The 21,620-nt window shown below is 44.5% G+C and overlaps 1 protein-coding gene across 1 annotated transcript in view; it reads right to left on the bottom strand.

Moving 5' to 3' along the window:
• LOC122808866 (mothers against decapentaplegic homolog 4-like) overlaps window positions 1–21,620 on the bottom strand; it is a gene marked incomplete in the record, with an annotated part of 2,707,603 nt that overhangs the window by 407,215 nt on the left and 2,278,768 nt on the right. Inside the window, 2 exon segments of the mRNA XM_044079966.1 lie at window positions 19,001–19,184; window positions 20,565–20,615. Of these exon segments, the coding sequence (XP_043935901.1) occupies window positions 19,001–19,184; window positions 20,565–20,615 (235 nt within the window).

The following is a 21,620-nucleotide window of genomic DNA, read 5'->3' as shown; positions in this document are numbered from 1 at the left end:
AAGGATCAAGTCTCAAGGATACCCTGTCCTTATGGAATATCAAATACGGGGGCCTAATGGACAATGCTTGAAGTTCTGATACTCTTCTAGCCGAAGTGATGGCCACTAAGAAACGGTCTTCCAGGATAAGAATTTCAGTTTGCAAGTGGCAGCCGGCTCAAAGGGCGGAGAAGTGATAACTTGCAATACCAAATTTAAATCCCATGGCATGACGGGTTCTGACACAGGAGGACGCAGTAACCAGGCTCCTTTCAAAAAATCCTTGCAAAGTTTATGGCCCATAAGAGCGGGTTCATAGGATACATGGAAGTTAGAAATGGCCGCTAGCTGCACTTTAATGGTCGAGGGAACAGAGCCCTGTCGGAAGAGCATAGCTAAGTCTAAGACCGCCGATATAGGGGCTGTGAAAGGGTCCAGCCCTTGTGCCTGAGCCCAGATGGAAAATCTCTTCCATTTGCTAGAGTAAATTCTTCTTGTGGAGGACTTGTGAGACGACAAAAGAATATGCACCACCTCAGGTGAAAGGGAATGTAGTCTAACTATCGATGGAAGTGGAGCAGCCAGGCTGTCAACCTGAGGGACTGTAGGGAGGGGTGGAGCTGACCCGACATATGAGTCAAAAGGTCTGGTACTGGATCCAGAGTCCAAGGACCATCCACAGTGAACCGCTGATGGAAGGGGAACCAGACCTGGCGGGGCCAGTGTGGAGCAATTAGAATCATCTTGCTTCCCAAGTGAATGGCTTTCTGAATCACTCTTGGTAACAGAGGAAATGAAGGAAAGGCATAGAGCAGACCGGGAGGCCAACTGTGGACTAGAGAGTCCCTGGGTGACTCCCCCTGTGGGGGGATCAGAGTGAAGTAGTTGCTGCATTTGGCATTGAGGGGACTGGCAAAGGGATTGCAGCAAGGCTGACCCCACCTGCTGAAGACCCGAGTCACAACTCGGTTGTTCAGGGACCACTCGTAAGGCATCAGAATAGCTCTGCTTAGCCTGTCTGCTATCACGTTGGATTTTCCCGGAATGTGCGTTGCCACTAGAAACCGTTGGGAAGACACTCCCCAGTTTCACACTCTCATGGCTTCTCTGCAAAGGGGGTAAGACTTGGTTCCCCCTTGCTTGTTCAGGTACCAAACAACTGACATGCTGTCTGAGTGAATAGCAATTGTTCCCCGGGGAAGAGAGCTCTGAAGTGCTTGCAACGCTAACAGCACTGCTCCCATCTCCAGGACATTGATGTGTAAGTGTACGTCGTGATCCTGCCACGTGCCTTGGACCGTTCTCTGCCTAGATAATGCCCCCCCATCTGGGAAGCATCTGTGGTCACTGTGGCAGCAGGAAAGAGGGGGACTAGATTCCTCCCCTTGTACAGGTTGGAGGAACATAGCCACCAACAGAGATCCTGCCTGCAATGCTCTGTGAGAAGTGGGTGAGAGAGGGGTAATCTTTGATAGGACCACTGGACTGAAAGGAACCACTGGAGGATCCGCATGTGTAGCCTGGCTAAGGGTACTAACATGATGGTCGCCGCCATGAATCCTAATAACTGAAGAAATAACCTGGCTTGGACCTTCTTCCGGGGCAATACAGCCTGGACCTGAGATTGCAACACTATAATCCTTTCTTGAGGTAGAAAGGCCCTCATTAGGACAGAGTTTAACTCTGTGCCTATAAATACAACATGCTGTGAGGGCAGCAAGGCAGATTTTTCCCAGTTTAGTGTAATTCCTAACCTTTGACAAAGGTTTATGGTAGCCTCTTTGGCTTGGATGAGGAGATGCCTGGTGGGGGTGGTAATGATCCAATCGTCCAGGTAAGGAAACACCTGGAATCCTAGACGTCTCAGGTAAGCTGTCACCACTGCCAAGCATTTGGTAAACACCCTGGGGGCTGTGGTGAGACCAAAGGGCAGGGCTCTAAACTGGAAATGACTGGCCCCCAGCCGGAAGCGTAAATGATTCCTGGATGCCTTGTTTATCTTGATGTGATAATAGGCGTCCTTGAAGTCGATGGAGCACATCCATACTCCCTCTCCCAACAATGGGAAGATGGATTGAAGAGTGACCATTCGGAACTTGGACTTCAAGATGTAGTGATTCAATCGACTGAGATCCAGGATGGGTCTCAGGTCCCCTGTTTTTTTCGGCACCAAAAAGAGTCTTCAGTAAGTTCCTGATCCAATCTGGTCTGAGGGGACCAAGTTGGATGACTCCTTTTCTTAGCAGCTTTGATATTTCTAGCGCTACTTGATCCCTTTGACTGGGTGGAATGTCCAGGATTTTTTTGATTAGGGGAGGGGGAGAAACAAAGGGAATGGTGTAACCTCCGGTGATTATTCGAAGCACCCATCAATCCTGAGTGATGCTCTCCCATGCTTGAGGATGCCTCGAAAAATGACCCCCGACTGGCTCCGGAGCCGCACAGTCAGGCAATCCCTCAGGGATGCTGATAGGAGGATCCGCGAAAGGAGTCGCGGTATCCCAGATTGCGGGGGCCTCCTATGCCCCTAGGACGGTGTCTTCCAGAATAATTCCACCCACCTCTGCCTCTGGAGGGGGACTCACCATGCATGGCTTGGAAAGACTTTTGTGATTTTTTGAACCACATCTTCCCTCCTCTCTGAGCCTTGGGATAAGGCCTAGAGGGAAGAGAAAAGCGGGCCCCTACAGCAGATAAAGTCTTACCCTCCTGTTCACATCTGGTAAGAGTCTCTTTCACTTTGGGTCCAAAAAGAGAGGACCCATTGAAGTGGGCGTCTATGAAGGAAGACTTGAAGGCCATTGCGAAGTGACATAGGCGCATCCAGGCTTGCCTCCTAAGTGCCAAGCCTGAGCTAGCTGCTCTACTCGCCCCTTTGGCTGCATAGGATATGAGCCTCATGGACGAGTTTGCAATGGAACCAAGGGTAGACAACTGGGCGTTAACAGTCTGCGCTACCGCCTCAGGCATGCTACCCGTCAAGGTATCTCCCAACTCTTTGAGGAGATCTCTCTGGAGCAGAGTAAAGTGACAAAGGTAATTCAGAGACCACAGTGTAAAGGTCGCTGAAGACAGGGTATGCTTCCCATATCGATCCATACTCCTGGACTCCTTGTTAGGAGGATGGACGGAGGAAGAAGCCTCTGCAACTTCTTGCTGAGTAGCTGACGCCACCACAATGGCATCTACAGAGACCCCTTTTGTCAAAAACTCTTTCCCCGGGGGAGCAGACAGGAACTTATTAGGACGACTGGGCACTGGTTCCACGGAATCAGGGTGCTCCCACACCCTTCGACAAATCAGGTCTAAGAGTTCATCAAAGGGTGGAGACACCCAGGAGGTGGAAGGTTGAGCTCCGAAGGCCTTGAGGAATACCGACTCCTCCTCAGAGGGGGGCTTGGAAGGCCAGTCGCCTCTCTGCCTCAAAATCTCCAGGATGTCGGAGACGTCATCAGAGGACGACTTGGGGGACCCCACTGCATCACTGAGGTCGGAATCCGAGGTGATGGACTCGTCTTGGGAGTCTATGTGCTTCCTCTTGCACAGCTCCTTCCTAGGAGGCTCCTCAGGCACAGACTCTGAGGGACCCTCAGAAAGCTGGGGACCACTCATGGGGGTGTCCTCAGGCCTTCGAGCTCTGATGTCCACTGATAGGGGGACGTCAGAGACTCTACTCGGAGTGTATGGGGACGGAGTGGCTGATCCAAGTGGTCACTGACAACCTGGCCAGTGCGCTCCTCATGGCTTCGAAGGCGGGTCCCCCCGAATCCGAGGACTGACCCATCTCCGAGACCACAACCGGAGTCGGGATCCCCCTAGCCGAAGCACCGAGAGGGAGACTTGGGGCCGACAGAAGTCCCGATGCATCCCCCTTGGGCCCGACAGAGGAAACCAGAGTGCTGAAACCAGATGATGAAACCGAAATGGTTGGAGCCGACGACGGCTCCGATAAACCCGCCAGGGGTACAGGAGCCGGCATAAGGACATCACTCGGCGCCGAACACTCCGGCTCCGATGACAAAATGCTCGGAGGAGGAATCGAAAAAGGAACAGGCTCTGGAGCCGAATGGGTCGGAGCCGAAAACAATTTGGCTAACACCGGCGACTGAAGGAGCCTCTGAACCACCCTATCCACGTCCAAATCAGATAACCTAGAGGATTTGGAGGCAACTGAGGGAGATGAGGATCTCCTACCTATTGATTCTTGTGTAACACTGGGTGACCGGCTCCAATATGATCGGAGCCGAGGTCGACTCCAGTACCATCGATACCTCCTGCGGCCCCGAAGACAATGGGGCCGAGGAAGCAGTATCCAAACCGGAGCTCCTGTCCTGCGGCTCCGAAGCCAACGGAGCCGAGGAAGTTGTAACTATTTTCAAAATCTTCTCCGGGGGCTTCGAGGAACTAGATGGAGCCGGAGATCGTTTCTTAGTTCTGGTGGATTTGGATTTTCCAGTAGAAGTAGATTCTATATCCCCTTCAAAGGGGGGCTTAACCAGGCCCTTCAAAATCAGTTTATTTTTTCTTTTCTGTAGCACCCTAACACTGAAGGAATGGCAGACACTGCAGGATTCTTGTAAGTGAATCGCGCCAAGGCAATAAACACAAATGGCATGCCCATCTGTGATTGACATTTTATAGGCACACTTTGAGCATTTTTTAAACCCGGAGGGTTTATGCTCCTTTTGCTCTTTAGACATGACCAAAAAATTCCAAACACTCAACAACACAATAGGAAGGTGGGATACACTACAGGAACTCTAATTTAAACGCTCCTTAGGAATCGAACGAAGGAGAGGACTAGGTCCTTCTAAATTAAACGAGCCTAGCCCGCCAAACACAAGGAAACCACACACACTCTCCACAAACTGTAACAAAACAAAACACACACAAAACCAAATATAGCTATGAAAATAACTTTTGTTTGACAGAAAAATATAAAACTTTAGAAAGTTTAGTCAAAAAGGTACTTAGCAACAGCCAAGCTCGAGACCACGTCCTAACTCAACGAGCGGCAAACGAGATCTGGGGGTTTGGGAGAGGTGCATCCTGGGATACCGGTTAGCCCAGCCAATTAGAGACTTCGTGCTAGAAAATAGTCGGCCGAGTAGGAGCCGATTATCGGCAACAAACCCATCAGTAATGAATGTAGACGAGATAGGACCACATAACATCTATACATTTCTTAGCATTGAGCTTGAGCCCATGGCTCTGGCACCAAGCATCTGTTTCTGTAAGGCCCTTTTGTAGAGTATCCACATCATTTGGGGATTCAATAATGGCTCCCAGTTTGCAGTCATCTGCGAACTTTGTTAGCCAGAGCTCCTTAGTGTTGGCCTGTACTTCAGAGAAGTAGATGCCAAACAAGAGTGGTCCCAGGACTGAACCCTGAGGTACTCCACTTGTCACTTGTCTGGAGTTGGATTTGGAGTCGGCTTTTACAATGTGGGTTCTGTCAGTAAGCCAGTTGGCAACCCATCGAATGTCGTAGGGATTTATGCCCAGCTTAGTAAGTCTATCTATGATTCCAGAGTGGGGGATGGTGTAAAAGGCCTTGGCGAGGTCCAGATAGGCTGTGTGGACTGTCTTACCTTTGTCCATGGCTCTGGAGACTGATTCGAAGAAGTTAATCAGGTTCAGGAGACAAGATTGGCCCTTCACAAACCCAGACTGGGTGGGGTCCAGTGTTTGAAGGCTGCCAATGTCTTTGTTTATAAGTTCCATGATAATACGTTCCCATGGCCTTACAGATCAGGCTTGTCAGACTGATAGGGCAGTAGTTCCCAGGATCCAAGGTGGATCCCCCCTTGTTGAGTGGGATAACTGTAGCTCTATGCCACTCAGTGGTCACAAAGCCCGAGGTGAGGCTATGATTAAACATGACACTTAGGTGAGGCGCCAGTTCATTTTGTAGTTCATGTAGTACACAGCCCGGGATGTCATCTGGTCCCATGGATGCTGTATTCTTAGCTTTGGAGAGTGCGTTTTTTACCTGTGTGGCCGTTATTACCAGACTATGGCAATCTTTCAGTATTGAGATGGGCCATTTAGGGGGTGAGATGGGGGTGAAGTTGCCACTGAATTGATCTGCCAAGATATTGGCAATATCCTTGGGATCAGTATATTTAATGCAATACTGTTGTAGCTCAGAGCAGATCTGAGCATTGCCATTTAGATTCTTGACATAGTTATAGAATGCCTTGTGGTTGTCTTTGGAATCTTTGGCAATTTTATTTTTGTAACTAGATTTTGAGGATTTTATGAGGGATCTCAGCTTCTTACTGAGGCTGGTAAAGGAGTTTTTTGCATCCTGGGATTTTCCTCTTTTCTACAACAGTTTCTTCCTTTTGTTGTAAAGTTTGTTTATGGCAGGGGGCCACCAAATTGGCTTCCTTTTTTTGGAGAAGAGCATCTTGGTTCTATTTGGGATGGCACAATTTATGCATGAGTGGGATGTGCTCGTACAGTGCCTTACTGTAGGATTCAGCAGTCGAACCTTCAAGTTCCCGTCTGCATGGGTGTCATGAAGTTTGTCACTTCTGACTTGAGTAGCATGAAATTGCCTTTGGAGAAGTTTTTTTACGAAGGTTTCCTTACTGGGGGGGTCGGGGTGGGATGTGGATGTTAAGGGTGATTGGCTTATGGTCAGACCTGAACGAGGGGGTGACCACAGTTGTGGAGCATCGATTTCCCATGTTGGTAATGACCAGGTCTAGGATATTGGAGCCCCTGGTGGGACTATGGATTAGTTGATCCAGGGTGTTGGAATTTACAAATTCCAAGAACCGTTTGGCAAAGGTGTTGGTACACGAGTAGTTTTCCCATTTAATGGCAGGGTAGTTGAAATCACCCAGTATTAGGGTGTTTGGTTGTAGCTTAATACTTTCTAGTATGTTTATAAAGGTGTAGTGAGAATCTTGGGGCATGGTGGGAGATCTGTAGCAAGCTACAATTTGGATTGCAGTCTTACCTAGTGTTAGTTGCACCTGGAGAATTTCAGATGCATTGTGTTGGGCAACTAGCCTGGTGGTGTAAATATCCTTGGTGAATATGGACACTCCTCCAACTTTAGTGTTTTGGTCCTGGTTTGGTGGCTGAAAATTGTGGTAAGAGTTGTAGCCTGGTATTGCAGGGGTGCTCTCTGGTGCCTTGAACCAGGTCTCAGTTACTGCACAGATTTCGATGTTCTCCATTTTTAGGAGTGCCTCGAGAGAGTGTATTTTGAGGTTTAGACTTCTAGCATTGAGTAGCATTACCTTCAGAATTTGCATGCTTGACCTGTTACCGTGGTGGTTTTGTCCTTTGCCTAAAAAAGGCACTATAGGGGTGGCAAGAGCCTTAGCCAGGTGCAGACCATCTCTGGCAAAGCATCGTGGTCTGTCGATCATGTCGTCCCAGGATCCCCATTGAATAACACCAGAAGCTTAGCCAATTGTTGAAGTCAATCATTTTGTCCTTATATTGTGGTATCATTCTGGGAGAAGGCAGGATGCTACTCAGGGCTAGGGTCATACCTGCCTGGGCCACATGATCCAAGAGCTCTTCCATGTCTCTTTTGATGTAGTCCAGGAAGGTACGTCTCAAGTCATTCACTCCAACATGGACAATGACAGAGTCATATTTGTACTTGTTGTGGTGCGACTTGAGTGCATGCGTTATGTGGCGGATCCTGGCACCCGACAGGAAGATGACTGTAACTTTCTCCTTGTTCAGCATGGTGAGTGGGACATCACTGTGCCTGACTATAGAGTCACCTATGACTAAAGTGTTATGTACGTTGTCTTGCATTAGGGGCTGCTGCTGGGTGGCACACTGGTGTTGTGAGCTATGTGACACTTTGGTTGTGATTGGTGTTTGCGTTTCAGTTTCAGAGGTCCTTGTTGCTTACAGTTAAGGGCCTCCACATATGTGGATTTAATGTTGCTATGTGTGGGTGTTGGTGGTGTGGGGCTGCTGCTGGGTGGCACACTGGTGTTGTGAGCTATGTGACACTTTGGTTGTGATTGGTGTTTGCGTTTCAGTTTCAGAGGTCCTTGTTGCTTACAGTTAAGGGCCTCCACATATGTGGATTTAATGTTGCTATGTGTGGGTGTTGGTGGTGTGGGTTGTTGCTTGAGGTGTAGTGCGGGTGTTAACCTTCTCCTTTTGACTGTCTAGCACAATCTTGGGTGGAGAGAGCTTTGCTTCCAGTTTGGCTATGTACATGCATCTCTCACAGGATGTAGTGTTGGATGGTAGGAGAAGAGGGTTGTCTGTGTACATGAGGCAATTGCTGCATTGCCCCAGTATGCCCAGATTCACCAGGTGGACAGGAGAAATCACCAGAAGCTGACCCTTGGACAAGCTTGCTTTGGTGCTTTTTTTTTTTGTAAAGTACAGCAGCTGTTTTCTCTTGATTAGTAAGGTTCTTTGCAATTATAGATTGTTTAGTGCCTACAATTAATTTCTCCTTATTAACACAGATAGCCGAGTGCTTGTATCAGTTTAAGGCTTCATAGTGCTTTCCAGCAGGTATTAGAGCAAGTGCTAGTCAAAGGGATGCTTAAAGGGAAGATGAAAAAAAATGGTTTATCCTAAACACTGCGGTGTGCACTAGATAAGTTAGATGGTGGCTGTCTATGGGTGAAAATGACTGACTCTGATGTCTTCTGTTAAGGTTAAATAATTACTCTGGCTTTGCAGAACTAGCACATATTTGTGTGAATCAAGCTGGAATACTTTACCACAACTACTGCTTGTGTGAAATAACGTGGAACTACACTGGCCATTATTTTTACTTTATCATAATCAGACATTGGAGTTGAACACAATCAAGAAAGTGGCTATAGTTCTGTGTATGGTGGCTGTCTGTGGATGAAATTGAATAGTTGCATTCATAGGTTACACAGTGTACACAATCATTAATCTGGCTTTCCAAGCTAGTGTGCATTTATGTGAAGTAGATTGGAATAATGGGTAATAGTGTGTTTGTGCGAAACAAGCTCCAAATACGTTATTTTTAATACAGCCAGACATCTGAGATGCAGACAGCCAGCAAAGTGGTCGTAATTCCTAATTATGGGGACACTCATTGGTGAAAGTGTTTAACTTGATCAGGACAGCAGAGACGGTCAGTCATCAATCTGGATTTGCATGATTAGTTGCATTTGTGTTAAGCAAGATGGAAAAACATACTTACCTGTATTTTATATCATCATATACACAAGGTGTACATAGTAAAGAGTCTACAATTGATGGGTTCAGAGGCTGCCTGTGGATAAAAGTGATGTATCACTGCTACTCTGAGAATTGTTAAAAGGCATAGATCTGGCTAGACAAAAGCACTGTCACACAATGTAATGCATTTGTTGAAAACACTGCAAATGATAACTGCTACAGCTTGTGTGCGTGCATTTTTAGGGGATGTTGCAGTATATCTAATAGCAGCAAGCTGGCCATAATACTTTGTAACTTTCCATCACAGTCAAACATCAACATTGTACACAGTAAGTGGTGATGTTTTGTGGTCTATGTAAGATTTGTGTTAAAGGAACCGATCACTGGCACAGTAGTATTACCATCTCACAGAACGTGGTTCTCTGGATGAGCTCTTGTTTGTGGTGCCTCCAGTGTACAGTATTATTCCTGTGTACAGTATTATTCATGTCCTCCCTATTTCAATTTGAGTTTTATTCCAGATTCTCTGGTTTTCTCTGACACCCAAAGGAGATATTTAAGTGAACTGGAGTTTCCCCAATAAGCCTGAAGGTAAGCATGCAGTATGTGCAGGTGTGCACATCTTCTAACAGATTTTGTTTTTTTGCTTGTCAGGTGCAGTGTGAATGTATGAGACACATAAAAGTGATTTTACCTGTGGATATAGATTTATTTAGGTTCATAGGTAGATACTAGGCTATCTGCCCTAGGGCATTTATAAGCCTAGCCAGAGTGTATTTGGCTTCCGCCTCCCTATTAGATTAGCCTACTGTGCCTCTGTAAAGTAGGTCACAGAAGGTACCCTTTTAAGATTAGTTTACTGTGCTTCTGTCTAGCAGGGACACAGAAGAGATCCCAGGGGTGAATTTGCAATTTCCCATCCACGCATCCAGATTTCACTTGAAGAGGGTCAGCGAGGGGCTATGTCTAACATGAATTGGGATTCTATTCCAGAGTGAGGGGAGCCTCTGGGAAATTAATCTGTTCCTCCAGCATGTCCTATTTATTTTTGAGCTGAGGTTTAGGTCCCTGGAGTGTGTAGCTCTAAGGGACTTGGATTTTTTGAGGTGGAGCATGTCCATTAATTCTGGGTTTGACATGGCTTTGTACGTCAGGCATAGATCGCCTCTGAGTAGGCGGTAAGCAACTGAGTAGAGCTGGAGTTTCTTTAGTCGAGCTGCATAGGACATCTGTTTGTAGCTCATGATCCTCTTGGTGAGGTACTTTTGGGGTCTCTCCAGTTGCTGCAGGTGTCGGGTAAGGTACATCCCAAAAGGGGCACTGTATTCAATTATGGGCCTGATGAGTGATGAGTAGAGGGGCACAATGACCTCTCGATCTAGATGCGAACCCTATCGTGACAAGGTGGGCTATACAGAAGGTCTTTCTAACCACTTGGACCCCAAATCTCTAATTACTTCTTCCGTACTTAATGGATTACCACCTATGTGGTAATTTGTGGGCACCTTGTTTTTCCCAAAGGGGATGACTATGCACTTTTTCGCATTTAGCTTGAGGCCGTGGCTCTGGCACCAAGCATCAGTCTCTGTGAGACCCTTTTGGAGGATGCTTGTGTCAGCTGGAAATTTGATTATGGCCCCCAGTTTGCAGTCATCTGCGAACTTTGTCAGCCATAATCCCCCCGTGTTAGCCTGAATCACAGAGAAGTATATACCGAACAAGAGAGGTCCCAGAACTGAGCCCTGTGGGACGCCACTTGTAACTGGTTTGGATTCGGACATGGCACCTGTGATTCTGACCATGTGGGTTCTATCTCTGAGCCAGCTTGCAACCCATCTTGTGATATAGGGGTTGATATTTAAGCTGGTAAGCTTATTTATGACACCCGAGTGGGGTATTGTGTTGAAGGCTTTTGCAAGGTCCAGGTAGGCTGTGTGGACTACCTTGCCCTCATCTATGGCTTTGGTAACTGTTTCAAAGAAATCAACTAGGTTTAAGAGGCAAGATCTGCCCTTAACAAAGCCAAATTGGGTAGGTTCCAGTGTCTGGAGGCTCCCAATGTCTTTATTTATGAGTTCCATGATAATACGCTCCATAGCTTTACAGACTAGACTAGTCAGGCTTATGGGGCGACAGTTTCCGGGGTCCATTGTGGCACCACCTTTGTGGAGTGGGAGCACTGTAGCTGTATGCCATTCTTTGGGTACATATCCTGTAGTAAGGCTAAGTTTGAACAGTGACAATGTGAGGGTTCAGTTCTTCTTGGAGCTCATGTAAGACACAGCCTGGGACACCGTCCGGTCCCATAGATGCTGTGTTTTTTGCTTTGGAGAGGGCAGCTTTCAACTGTACATCTGTGATGTCAGGGAGGTTACATTCAGTTGGGATAGGCATTTTCTCCTTTGGGGGGGGGGAGAAGTTTGCACTGAATCTGTCTGCCAGGATGTTGGCTATGTCTGCAGCTTCAGTATATTTTGTACCGTTATGCAACAATTCAGAGCCTATCTGGGAGTTTCCACCCATGTTGCTGACAAAACTAAAGAAGGCCTTGTGATTATCTTTAGTGTCTAGGGCAATTTTTCTTTCGAAACTGGCCTTTGATGATTTTATGAGGGATCGAAGTTTCTTGCTAATACTGATCAGAGATGTCTTCCATTTTTGAGATTTTGCTCTGTCATGTAGTAGCTTCCTCTTTCTGTTGTATAGTTTATTTATGGCCGGGATCCACCAGACCTATTTTGGAGGAGTGAGTCTTGGTTTTATTTGGGATAGCACGATCCATGCATTCCTGCAGGTGCTCATAGAATGCATTTGTAAAGGATTCTGCGGATTGGGCTGTATTATCCTCTGGCCCAGGGGCTTTGAAGGATTCCACCTCAGTCTTGAGAAGTGCAAAGTTGGTTTTTGAGAAATTCTTTACAGTGATTTCCTTGGCTGGGGGTGGGGACGGGATATGGATGTCCAGGGAAATTTGTTTATGGTCTGATCTTACCATTGAGGGGTTTACCTCTGGTGTGGAACAGAGTCCCCATGTTGGTGATGACCAGGTCCAACATGCTGTTCCCTCTTGTGGGAGTGGTGACCAGTTGTTCCATTGCGTTAGAGTTTATAAATTCAAGGAACCGTTGGGAGGTGTTTGGGCTTGAGTAGTTTTCCCAGTCAATGTTTGGGTAGTTGAAGTCACCCAATAACATAGTGTTTGGAAAGACCTTCATATTTTCCAGTGTTCTCAGGAATGCCAAGTGGGGTTCCTGTAAAAGGGAGGGTGTTCTGTAGCAGGCTACAAACTGAAAGGCAGTTTTGCCCGCTGTTAGTTGCACATGGATGGTTCGTGCAGTGCCACTAACCTGGAGGTGTAGGTATCTTTGATGAATATAGATACTCCCCCTCCTTTTGTGCTTCGGTCCGAGTTTTGGGGCCGAAACGCATGGTATGAGTTATAACCTGGTAGTGCTGGGGTGCTCTCAGGAGGCTTGAACCAGGTTTCTGTTACTGCACAGAGATCGATTTTCTCCATACTGAGGAGAGCCTCGAGTGCGTGCATCTTGAGGTTTAGACTTCTGGCATTGAGTAGCATTACCTTTAGTTTTTTTATCCTTGGGTTGTCTATGGAGGTGGGTTGTCCTTTGAGCCTTGCCTAAAAAAGGCACTATGGGGGTGGCAAGAGCCTTGACCAGTATACGAAAGCCTAAGGGTGACAGGTGCAAGCCGTCCCTAGCGAAGCAACGTGGCTTGTCGAGCATGTCATCCCAGGCTGACGGACACTGGATCCCCTTGGAATGACACCGATACTTTAGCCAATTGTTGAAACTGATAATTTGTCTTTATACTGTGGCATCATTCTTGGTGAGGGCAAGATGCTGGTCAGGGTCATACCAGCCTGGGCTACATGGTCAGAGAGCTCCTCTATGTCACTTTTCATGTAGTCCAGGGAGGTATGTTTCAGGTCATTCACACCAGCATGGACAATGATGGAGTCATACTTGTACTTGCTTTGGAGTGACCTTAGTGCTTGCGTTATGTGGCGGATCCTGGCATCTGACAGGCAGCTTACAGTAACCTTCTCCTTGTTCAGTCTGGTGAGCGGGACATCAGTGTGCCGGACAATAGAGTCCCCTATAACAAGTGTATTTGGTGTGTTGTTTGGCCTTAAGGGCTGTGACTGTAAGGCACACTGATTTTGTGAGATATGTGATTCGTGGGTATTGAGGGGTGGCTGTTGCTTGGACATCTGCTTAGGAGGTATTTGCTGTTTAGGCAAATTTTATTTAGAGCCTCCAAGTATGTTTTTGTGTGTTTATGTGTTGGGTATGCAGATGCAATAGGTCTGTGTGAGACTGAATTTGTGGTGTGGGTGGTTACCTTTTCCTCCTGACTGACTGTGCCAGTCTTGGGTTGAGAGAGCTCTGCCTCCAGTTTGGCTGTGTAACTGCATCTCTCACATGTATTAGAGTTTGTTGGAAGGAGGAGAGGGTTGTCTGTGTACATAAGGCAATTGTAACATTGCCTCAAAATTCCCAGATTCACCAGCTGGACTGGAGAGTAACCTTGAAACTGACCCTTGGACATACCAGATTAGTATAGGGAACTGTTTTTTACTGATCAGATTAGGGAAGGGAACTGATTTTTCACTTGATCAGGAAGGACCAATCAGGAGCCTAATACTTATGAGAAGTCAAGGAGGGTGTAGTGCTTTAGTTAGTTAGTGTTTCCTTATAAGAACTGAGCAAGTGCAGGGCTTTAGAAAGAGAATAGAGTGATTACTTTGAGAGTTTGAACAGTTCTAAGAGAAAAAGTGAAGAGCAGACTTTGTGGAGCCTGGAATAGTTTAAACCTGTTTAGGTGGCTCTGCTCAGTGCGCAAAACTGCACAAAAAGAGTTGTAGGGTTTTAAGAGAGAGAGATCAAGAAGTTTAGAATTGACCCAAAATGGCCAATAAAACTACAGCTTCTAGGTAGTAACCACTCCTCCAGGGACAGGCATGCTTGTTCAGTGTTAACCACTCCCACTGGTGAACACAGAGACTTCCCTTTAGCCCAAGCAAGCACTGGCCTTCTAGAAACTTCCAAACAGTTCAGAACAACAAATCTGTAACTGAACTTTCTTAACTTTCAGAAAGTGGGAAAAAAGCAAGATTTCTTTTTTTTTTTTGTAGTTTAAAGGTAGCAGAGATACACAAGCAGCAAAATAATCACAACAGTGCAATAAATGACCCCACACTTGAGTGCTAAAATAAACGATACTTAGCTTAACTTATTTATTTATTTATTGACATTTAACCGGGTTTGTTCAAATGGGCTTGTGGCCCATTTTAAGTGGAGACCCAAGGAGAAAAGCTTCAATAATACATTTTAAAACAAGTACAATTTTAAACAATATTGATATAATAGCAGTTATAGCAAAACGATTCACATATGTTGGGATACATGCATAAAGTTAAAGTTGCATTAAAAAGAAGCTAAGTAACAATTTTACATTGATATAATTCAATAGGTCAACAATGAACATTTTTTGTTTGTATAAAATTGTGCAAATGCATAGCAGACACATTGGAGAGAGAGGTGTAATGAGGTACTAAGTATGGTCCTTTTGAGGGTACATAAAGGGAAGGAAGACTAGGTAGGGTCATGACAAGGGCAGGTTCTGGAATTGAGAAAATAAGCTTTTAGTTCATTTTTAAAGTGTGAGGTGTGGGAGATTGAACGCAAGTCAAGGGGAAGTTTGTTCCAAGCATGGGAAAGGGAGTGTTTGTAGAGTAGTTTGCCTACTGACCTTTTTGGGTGGTAGATATCAAGTAATTGTTGGTTAGAAGTACGGAGGGTCCGGGATGGGATGTAGATGGAGACTAAGGAAGATAGAGATGGACAGAAGGAGGGTTTATAAAGAATAGAGTGTAGCACATGAAATTGATAAGATAGCAGAAACTGGGAAAGTTCAAGCCATTGAAGAGAGTTTAAAGAAATGCAGTGGTGTGAGTTGTATGGAGAGTTAGTAATGAATCTGGCTATTTTATGGTAAATCTGTTGCAGTTTGTTTAGAGTGGAGGCCTGGATATTGGTAAGAACTGGGGCGGCGTATGAGAGGGAGGGAAGGAGGAGTGAGTGGCCCAGGGTAAGTCTAGATTCAGGGGTTAGGAATTTTTTGTTCCGATATAGCAGACCTAGTTTTTTTTTTTTTTTTTTATACATTGGAGTATGTGTAGGTTGAACTTGAGTTCATCGATAACGACCCTTAGGAGTTTTGTGTGGGTGTCAGGTTGGATATTTGTATTGTTAGAAGATGCAATAAAAAAAGGAGGTTTTGTGATGAGAAAGAGAATGGGAAAGGAAAAGTAGGAGTTTGGTCTTTTTGGGATTTAGGATCAATAGGATGTGAGAGAGCCATTGTTCAGTGGATAGTAGGGCCTGTTGGGTCAGGGAGTGTAGTTCAGGAATGTTATTTGAGATGGATATAAGTGTGGAGTCATCGGCATACTGAATAAGAGAGGATTCTTTGCATGAGGTGAAAAGATCATTGGTGAAGATGTTAAACAAAAGGGGTCCCAAGATGGAACCTTGGGGAACACCAGTGGAGACGGGAAGGAAAGGTGAGGAGGACGACAGCCATTTGACAGATTGTTCCCTACCAGATAGGCAACTATTAAACCAGGCAAGTGCGGAGGGGGATAGGTGGAGATTTGTGAGTTTGGATATATCGAAGGCTTGGAAGAGACAGGAAATTAGTTTATTGTTGTCTAGGGCCTCTGCAATGATATGAGTGAAGGAGAGGAGGGCAGTGGTGGTGCTGTGGTGAGGACGAAATCCATGTTGGGTAGGGGTAAGTAAGTGGTGTGTGAGGAGGTGATTGAGAAGCTGTGAGTTAATACATTTTTCTAATATCTTGGAGAGGGGGGACAGAATGGCAATGGGTCGGTAGTTTGAGGGGTCAGTGGAGTTTCCACCTTTATGAAGAGGGATAGTGAAGAAAGATTTCCAAAGGGTGGGGACAGTTGATTCCAGAATAGATCAATTAATTAGTATAGATACAGGATAGGCAATTGAGTCAGCAGCAAGTTTGAGGAATGTAGGAGATAGATTGTCAGTGGAAGGAAAGCAAGGTTTTAGCTTTAGTAAAGATTTGATGTAAGTAATGGGAACTGGTTCAAAAGAAAACAAAGTTGTGTTACTGGGACTTGGAGAGGTGGGTGTCAAAGTAGAGTTTGGCTTAGAGGTTACCAGATTTTGGATGGAAGAGATAAAGTGTTTATTCAGAAGGGTAGCTGTTTCCTCAGAGGAAGAGTTATGGTATGGGGAGGGATTAGAGGGCTTTCCAGGACAGAGGATGTTGTTGAGAGCTGACCAAAATTTTCAAGGATTGGATTTGTTGTTAAGCTGAGCAGAGCTATAGTATAACTTTTTGTCATTAGTTGCATGTTTATTTGCAAGGTTCCTCAGTTGCCTGTATTTTTGAAGAAAAGGTAGTTGTTTAGTTTTAGTCCAGGTTTCCAAGCATGATCTCTTTGTTTCGTAAGGGACCTAGTCTCTTTGGAGAGCCAGGGAGCATGGTTTGATTTTACTCTGATCTTCCAAGAGGGAGCTAAGGAGTTTAGAGTATTCATGAAGATGCTATTGAAAGTACTTACAGCATCGTTTAGGGGGAGGTGTTTGAGAATGGACCAATCTATGTTGTGGAGAATGGAGTTAAATTGGGATGAATTGAAAGTTGGTAGTTTGACAGTTTTTAATAAGGTGGGGTATAGGAATATGGGAGTAGTGTCTTAAGATGGTGGTAGGGAGATGATCATTGAGTGAGTCAGGTAAGGTGGTGGGATTGTGGTATTGGTGGGGGGAATTAGTAAGGATCCAGTCTATGATGGAGTTGGAAGTGGAATTTTTATGGACGTGAGTGGGAGATGTTATAAGTTGGTGGATACTGAGTTGGGGGGAGTCAGTTGCGAGTTTGGACCAATCAATGTTGACATCACCAAGGATAAGTGTCTCATATGGTATGCTGTGGGAGAACCAGGATAGGATGTTTTCAAGAATGGGCAGATTGTTACCAGGAGGAAGGCAGACAGAGGCAATTGCAAGTTTTTTTGTGGGGATTCAGACGGCAGTTAAGGATGATGATTTCAGCTGGGAGGAAGTCAGGAATTGGTGAAGGGTATGGTGAGAGGTTAAGAATGTTTGAGTAGAGGATGGCCACGCCACCACCTTTTTTTACAGGTCTATCAGATCGGAAGATATTATAACCTGGTGGGAGTATTTCACTATTTGAAATTTGTGGCTTGAGCCAGGTTTCAGGTAGGGAGAGGATGTGAGGGGTATTGAGAGCTATCCATGAGTGCAGCTCAGTGACTATTTGCTAGTCTCTGAATATTCAATGTGTAAATAGTTAAGTATGTGGATGGAGATGACTGTTGTGACTGAGGTTGGTGACTGTGATACAGCAATGGGGACACATACATAACGTTTTGGATGGCAATAAAACAAAAGTAATTATCTTCCAGAAAAATAAGGTAAAACATGCATCATAGAATACCTAGACCTTCAGATCTTTGTGGGGGGGTCTGCTAAGCCCCAACACACTAAGTAAATTTTAACATGGATTTAGTATGGGAAAGCCCTCAACCACTGCTCAGGGTCCCACCAAGTGACCATGTTCTGAGGGGTTCACATAATGCCATTAAAGTTTGTGTTGGAGCTGGGGACACAGAGGTAATGATTTAATCTTCCTCACAATCAAACCTCACAGGTTTGCAAAGGTCACCACAGCTTATCTAGTAGCAGTGCATACTATTTAGGAGAAATATGTTGGAGCACATTACTGTGGCCATTACTTCTTTCTTTTTACAAACAGTAAAACATCAGACCTATGCAGATAGAGCTATTTTTTTAACTAGGGGGTAAGAAGGCATGCTATGAATGTATGTATGACATCCACAAGTCAAATTATATTACGGTGGCCATTTATTCTTACACATTATCCCAGTCTAACAGCAGAAGGTGTCCCTTCTTTTGGAGATAGTGGAGAGGAGCCATGCTGTGTACATGCAAGACAAGAACTTGAAATATGACTCTGGCCATTTGTCTTCTCACTTTCATCCTAGTCTACTATCACAGGGGTACAAGGAAAGTGGCCATCTTTATTTGGGGGAGGAACTCTTCTTAGATATGACTTTCCAAGCACTTGTTTTCATAATTTACTGGAAAGTACTATTTTGTTAGCTTTGAACATCAAGTGTCGGACATAAATTACTACTACTTTGATAGACAATAAAACTGTTTTTTTTTTCTTTAGTTGTGGTTTTTGTTTAGGGCATCATTGGATCAAAGGGAAACAGCTCCAAAAATGTACTTCAGAACATCTAGAAGTGCAGAACATCTAGCAGTCCATGTTTTTTGGGGACCTAGTGGTCTGTAGACCGTCAGCTTAATTCAGTTATTTTCTCCATAGTTATTATAGTAGAGTCTTGCCTAGTTAGGACAAGCTGAAAGAATGGAGGAAATTAATAAGACAAAATGTGCAAAAATAAGAAATGAATCTCTCTGCATGGTGTGGATAAGGCCACAATAGTGGTGGTAGTGGCGGTGGTTGGTGCATTAAGTACTGGAGCCTTTTGCCTTGTACTTCATTTCATCCAAGGGCAGCCTTGAAACAAAGACATTTTCAGAAGGAAACTTTTTTTTCCTGAGTGCTCAGTATCTCTCTCAGTACAACCCAGCTAGATTTTTATAGGCATCAAAGCAATGTGTTTGTTTAAATAAGAACACTAGGTATTAAGTACATGACTTTTAGAGCTGTAAGTACTAGATTTACACCTTACCTTAAGTCAGTTACTTCTTCTTATAGCACTTGATAGATGAAATAAAAAGCAAAGTTATACCTGGCTCTTTCACTAGCCTCTGTCCTGTGAACATTTGAAAGCTGACCAAGACAAAACCGGTCCCCTCCCGATGGGTCCACGTAGCCATCAACTGTCACGACTGGGCAATTCGATGGCACTTTAAACATCTCTCCAACTTGCACATCCATTTCAAAGTAAGCAACAGAACACCAGAACTCTGGACCTACAGAAAAAGAAAGCAACAAAATACTCAGTTCAGTTCATGAAATAAGGAAGCAATTCCACAAAGCATTTAATGAACACAAGCAGCAAAAGAAACTACACTCTTATCCCACTGAGAAACAAAATAAACACATACACCCTTCTCCATAATTTGCCTGCCATGAAATTTGCTATCAAGCATTACATTTGAGTGAAATGCAGAAAACTTCACTTATAAACTGTGGTGCTGCTGATGAAGCATGCACTGTCTTGAAAAGATGCATTACAATTTTTTTTTAAAGTGACTATATAGCAGGTACATTTCTGGTAAATATGAATGTAAATCAAAATACTGTGCTAGTAACAGCAAATTTCAAGTAACTAAAAAGGGATAACTGACTACACTTTTTCGACCCGTGAAATGTGCTCATATAAACGGATGATGACCCTCTACATGGGAATGGCAGCAGGGAGAAACATTCAATACAAAGTGCACTAATTCAGTGGTTGAAGCAGTGCTGCAGTGTAATACATTGTTGTGACAGTTAAAAATATTTCCATGCCACAGACTGTGTGCGCATCTCTAAGGCCATTGCATTCATTTTACTCATTTTAAAGTAAAACAAATAAAGGATGAAAAATACATTAAGACATCACAGTATAAAAATCACAGAGATCCAAACTGCAAAGCTTGTCACATTACAATTATTTCATTATGAACCTAAGGCACTATAACACACCTCTTCCCCAGACCTCTTTTAATACAAAGAAAAGGTGCAATGAAATAGCTATGTACCTACTAGTAGGTTGGGCAGAAAATATGCCCAACAAAACTGAAAACTGATAACCTCTGACATATGTGATAATTTAATAAGGATGTTTTTTGTTACCAAAAAAAAAAAAACCTGAAGTAACTGCAAAGAAGGGATACTGTCTGTCCAAATGTGCCATAATATACAATGCATACATTTTCAAGTGTGAGTGCTTCTATGCTTCTCACTGACATGATGCTTGCACACTGTATAGTCTTAAAAGACTGAAGTTGCTTATGTACCCAGGACTAAGCTCTGGCTTCAACCAGGGAATGATAGAGGAGTAAAGTTAACTAAAGCTCTCCCCTTATCAGTCACTGACCACTTAACTCACATTTAATAAGTATGACTCATCAGTGGTATAAATGAAGGCCTTGCCACTCTATTAACATGCTGGTCTATAAAATAAAATAAAATAAACACCAACAAAAAAGCAACCAAAACAATTACCATATACTATAAAAACAGTGACTGGAGTCATACAGGTGACCTAGAAATGAAGGAATAGTTCAGCCGTCACCTCTTCAAAGAGCACAGTTCTGCAACACAACTCTATTACTTTTGTGAATTAGCAAAAGCCCAACACTTACCAGGATGATTGGAGACTGGTTGCTGATAAGCAGAGTTATGGTGAGATGACCCTATAATACAAGAATATTAAAAGCAAACAAAAGGCATAAATACTTTGCTTCATAACTGCAAACAAATGACATAAGCAGTCTATCTCAAAATTTTTGCTTGTATACACATTCTTAAAAATTACATATGTAATGCAGAGAAGTACATTTGTGTACACAACATAAATGTAAATCTTTGAGTATTCTCACTGCTGCAGTCATCACCATTGGGTTATCTATGCTGTGGTAGCCCTCAGTCAGTCCGAATACCAGAGTCAAGGTTTTGTGCGTCGGCTGCTGTCACTTACTGGGTGACATCATGTCGTCCGAGCTATAAAGAAGAGCAGTCAATGCCATTACCTCAGTTTCTCTTGCCGTAACCAACCAAAGAAGCCCAGTTTTAATAATTAGTAGTAGTCCTGGGGTAAGAGACCCCATAGAAATGTCTCTCTCTCTCTCTAAGGACAGCATATATCAGGGGGAAGGAGGAAGGGAAGCATAACTGCAGCAGTGAGAACACTCGAACATCTACATTTATGGCAAGTGTGCACAACTGTACTATGTTCTTCGTTTCTCACTGCTGCAGTCATCACCATCGGGAAGATTACCAAAGCTGAGGAGAAGGGTGGAAGGTTGCTAGAATCTTAAGACTGGGAGAGCAAGCCCTGCAGAACTGCAGAGGGAAACCCAGTCCTAGCTTTTGAGAACAGATACAGATGGTAATTCTTGGTGAAGGTGTGGACTGAAGTCCATGTGGCAGCTTTCAGGATGTCGTTGGTGGGTACCCCTCTAAAGGAATATGTGGAAGTAGAGGTTGCCCTAGTGGAATGGGTTATGATGGTCATAGGGGGAGGTTTTCCATGCAAGGAGTAGCAAAACTGGATGCAGAGTGCTATCCATTTGGAAATTATCTACTTGGATATTGGTTTCCCCTGTGCCCCTGTTTTAAAGCTGACCAAGAGCTGGTCAGTTTTCTTGAATGTCTTTGTACTATCCAGATAAAATATGAGTTGCCTGTATCCAAAGAAT

This window comes from Protopterus annectens, chromosome 8.part0, assembly GCF_019279795.1.
Source record: "Protopterus annectens isolate FY-2018-M chromosome 8.part0, PAN1.0, whole genome shotgun sequence".
NCBI lineage: Eukaryota > Metazoa > Chordata > Ceratodontiformes > Protopteridae > Protopterus > Protopterus annectens.
This window is presented reverse-complemented; position numbering and strand designations above follow the sequence as displayed.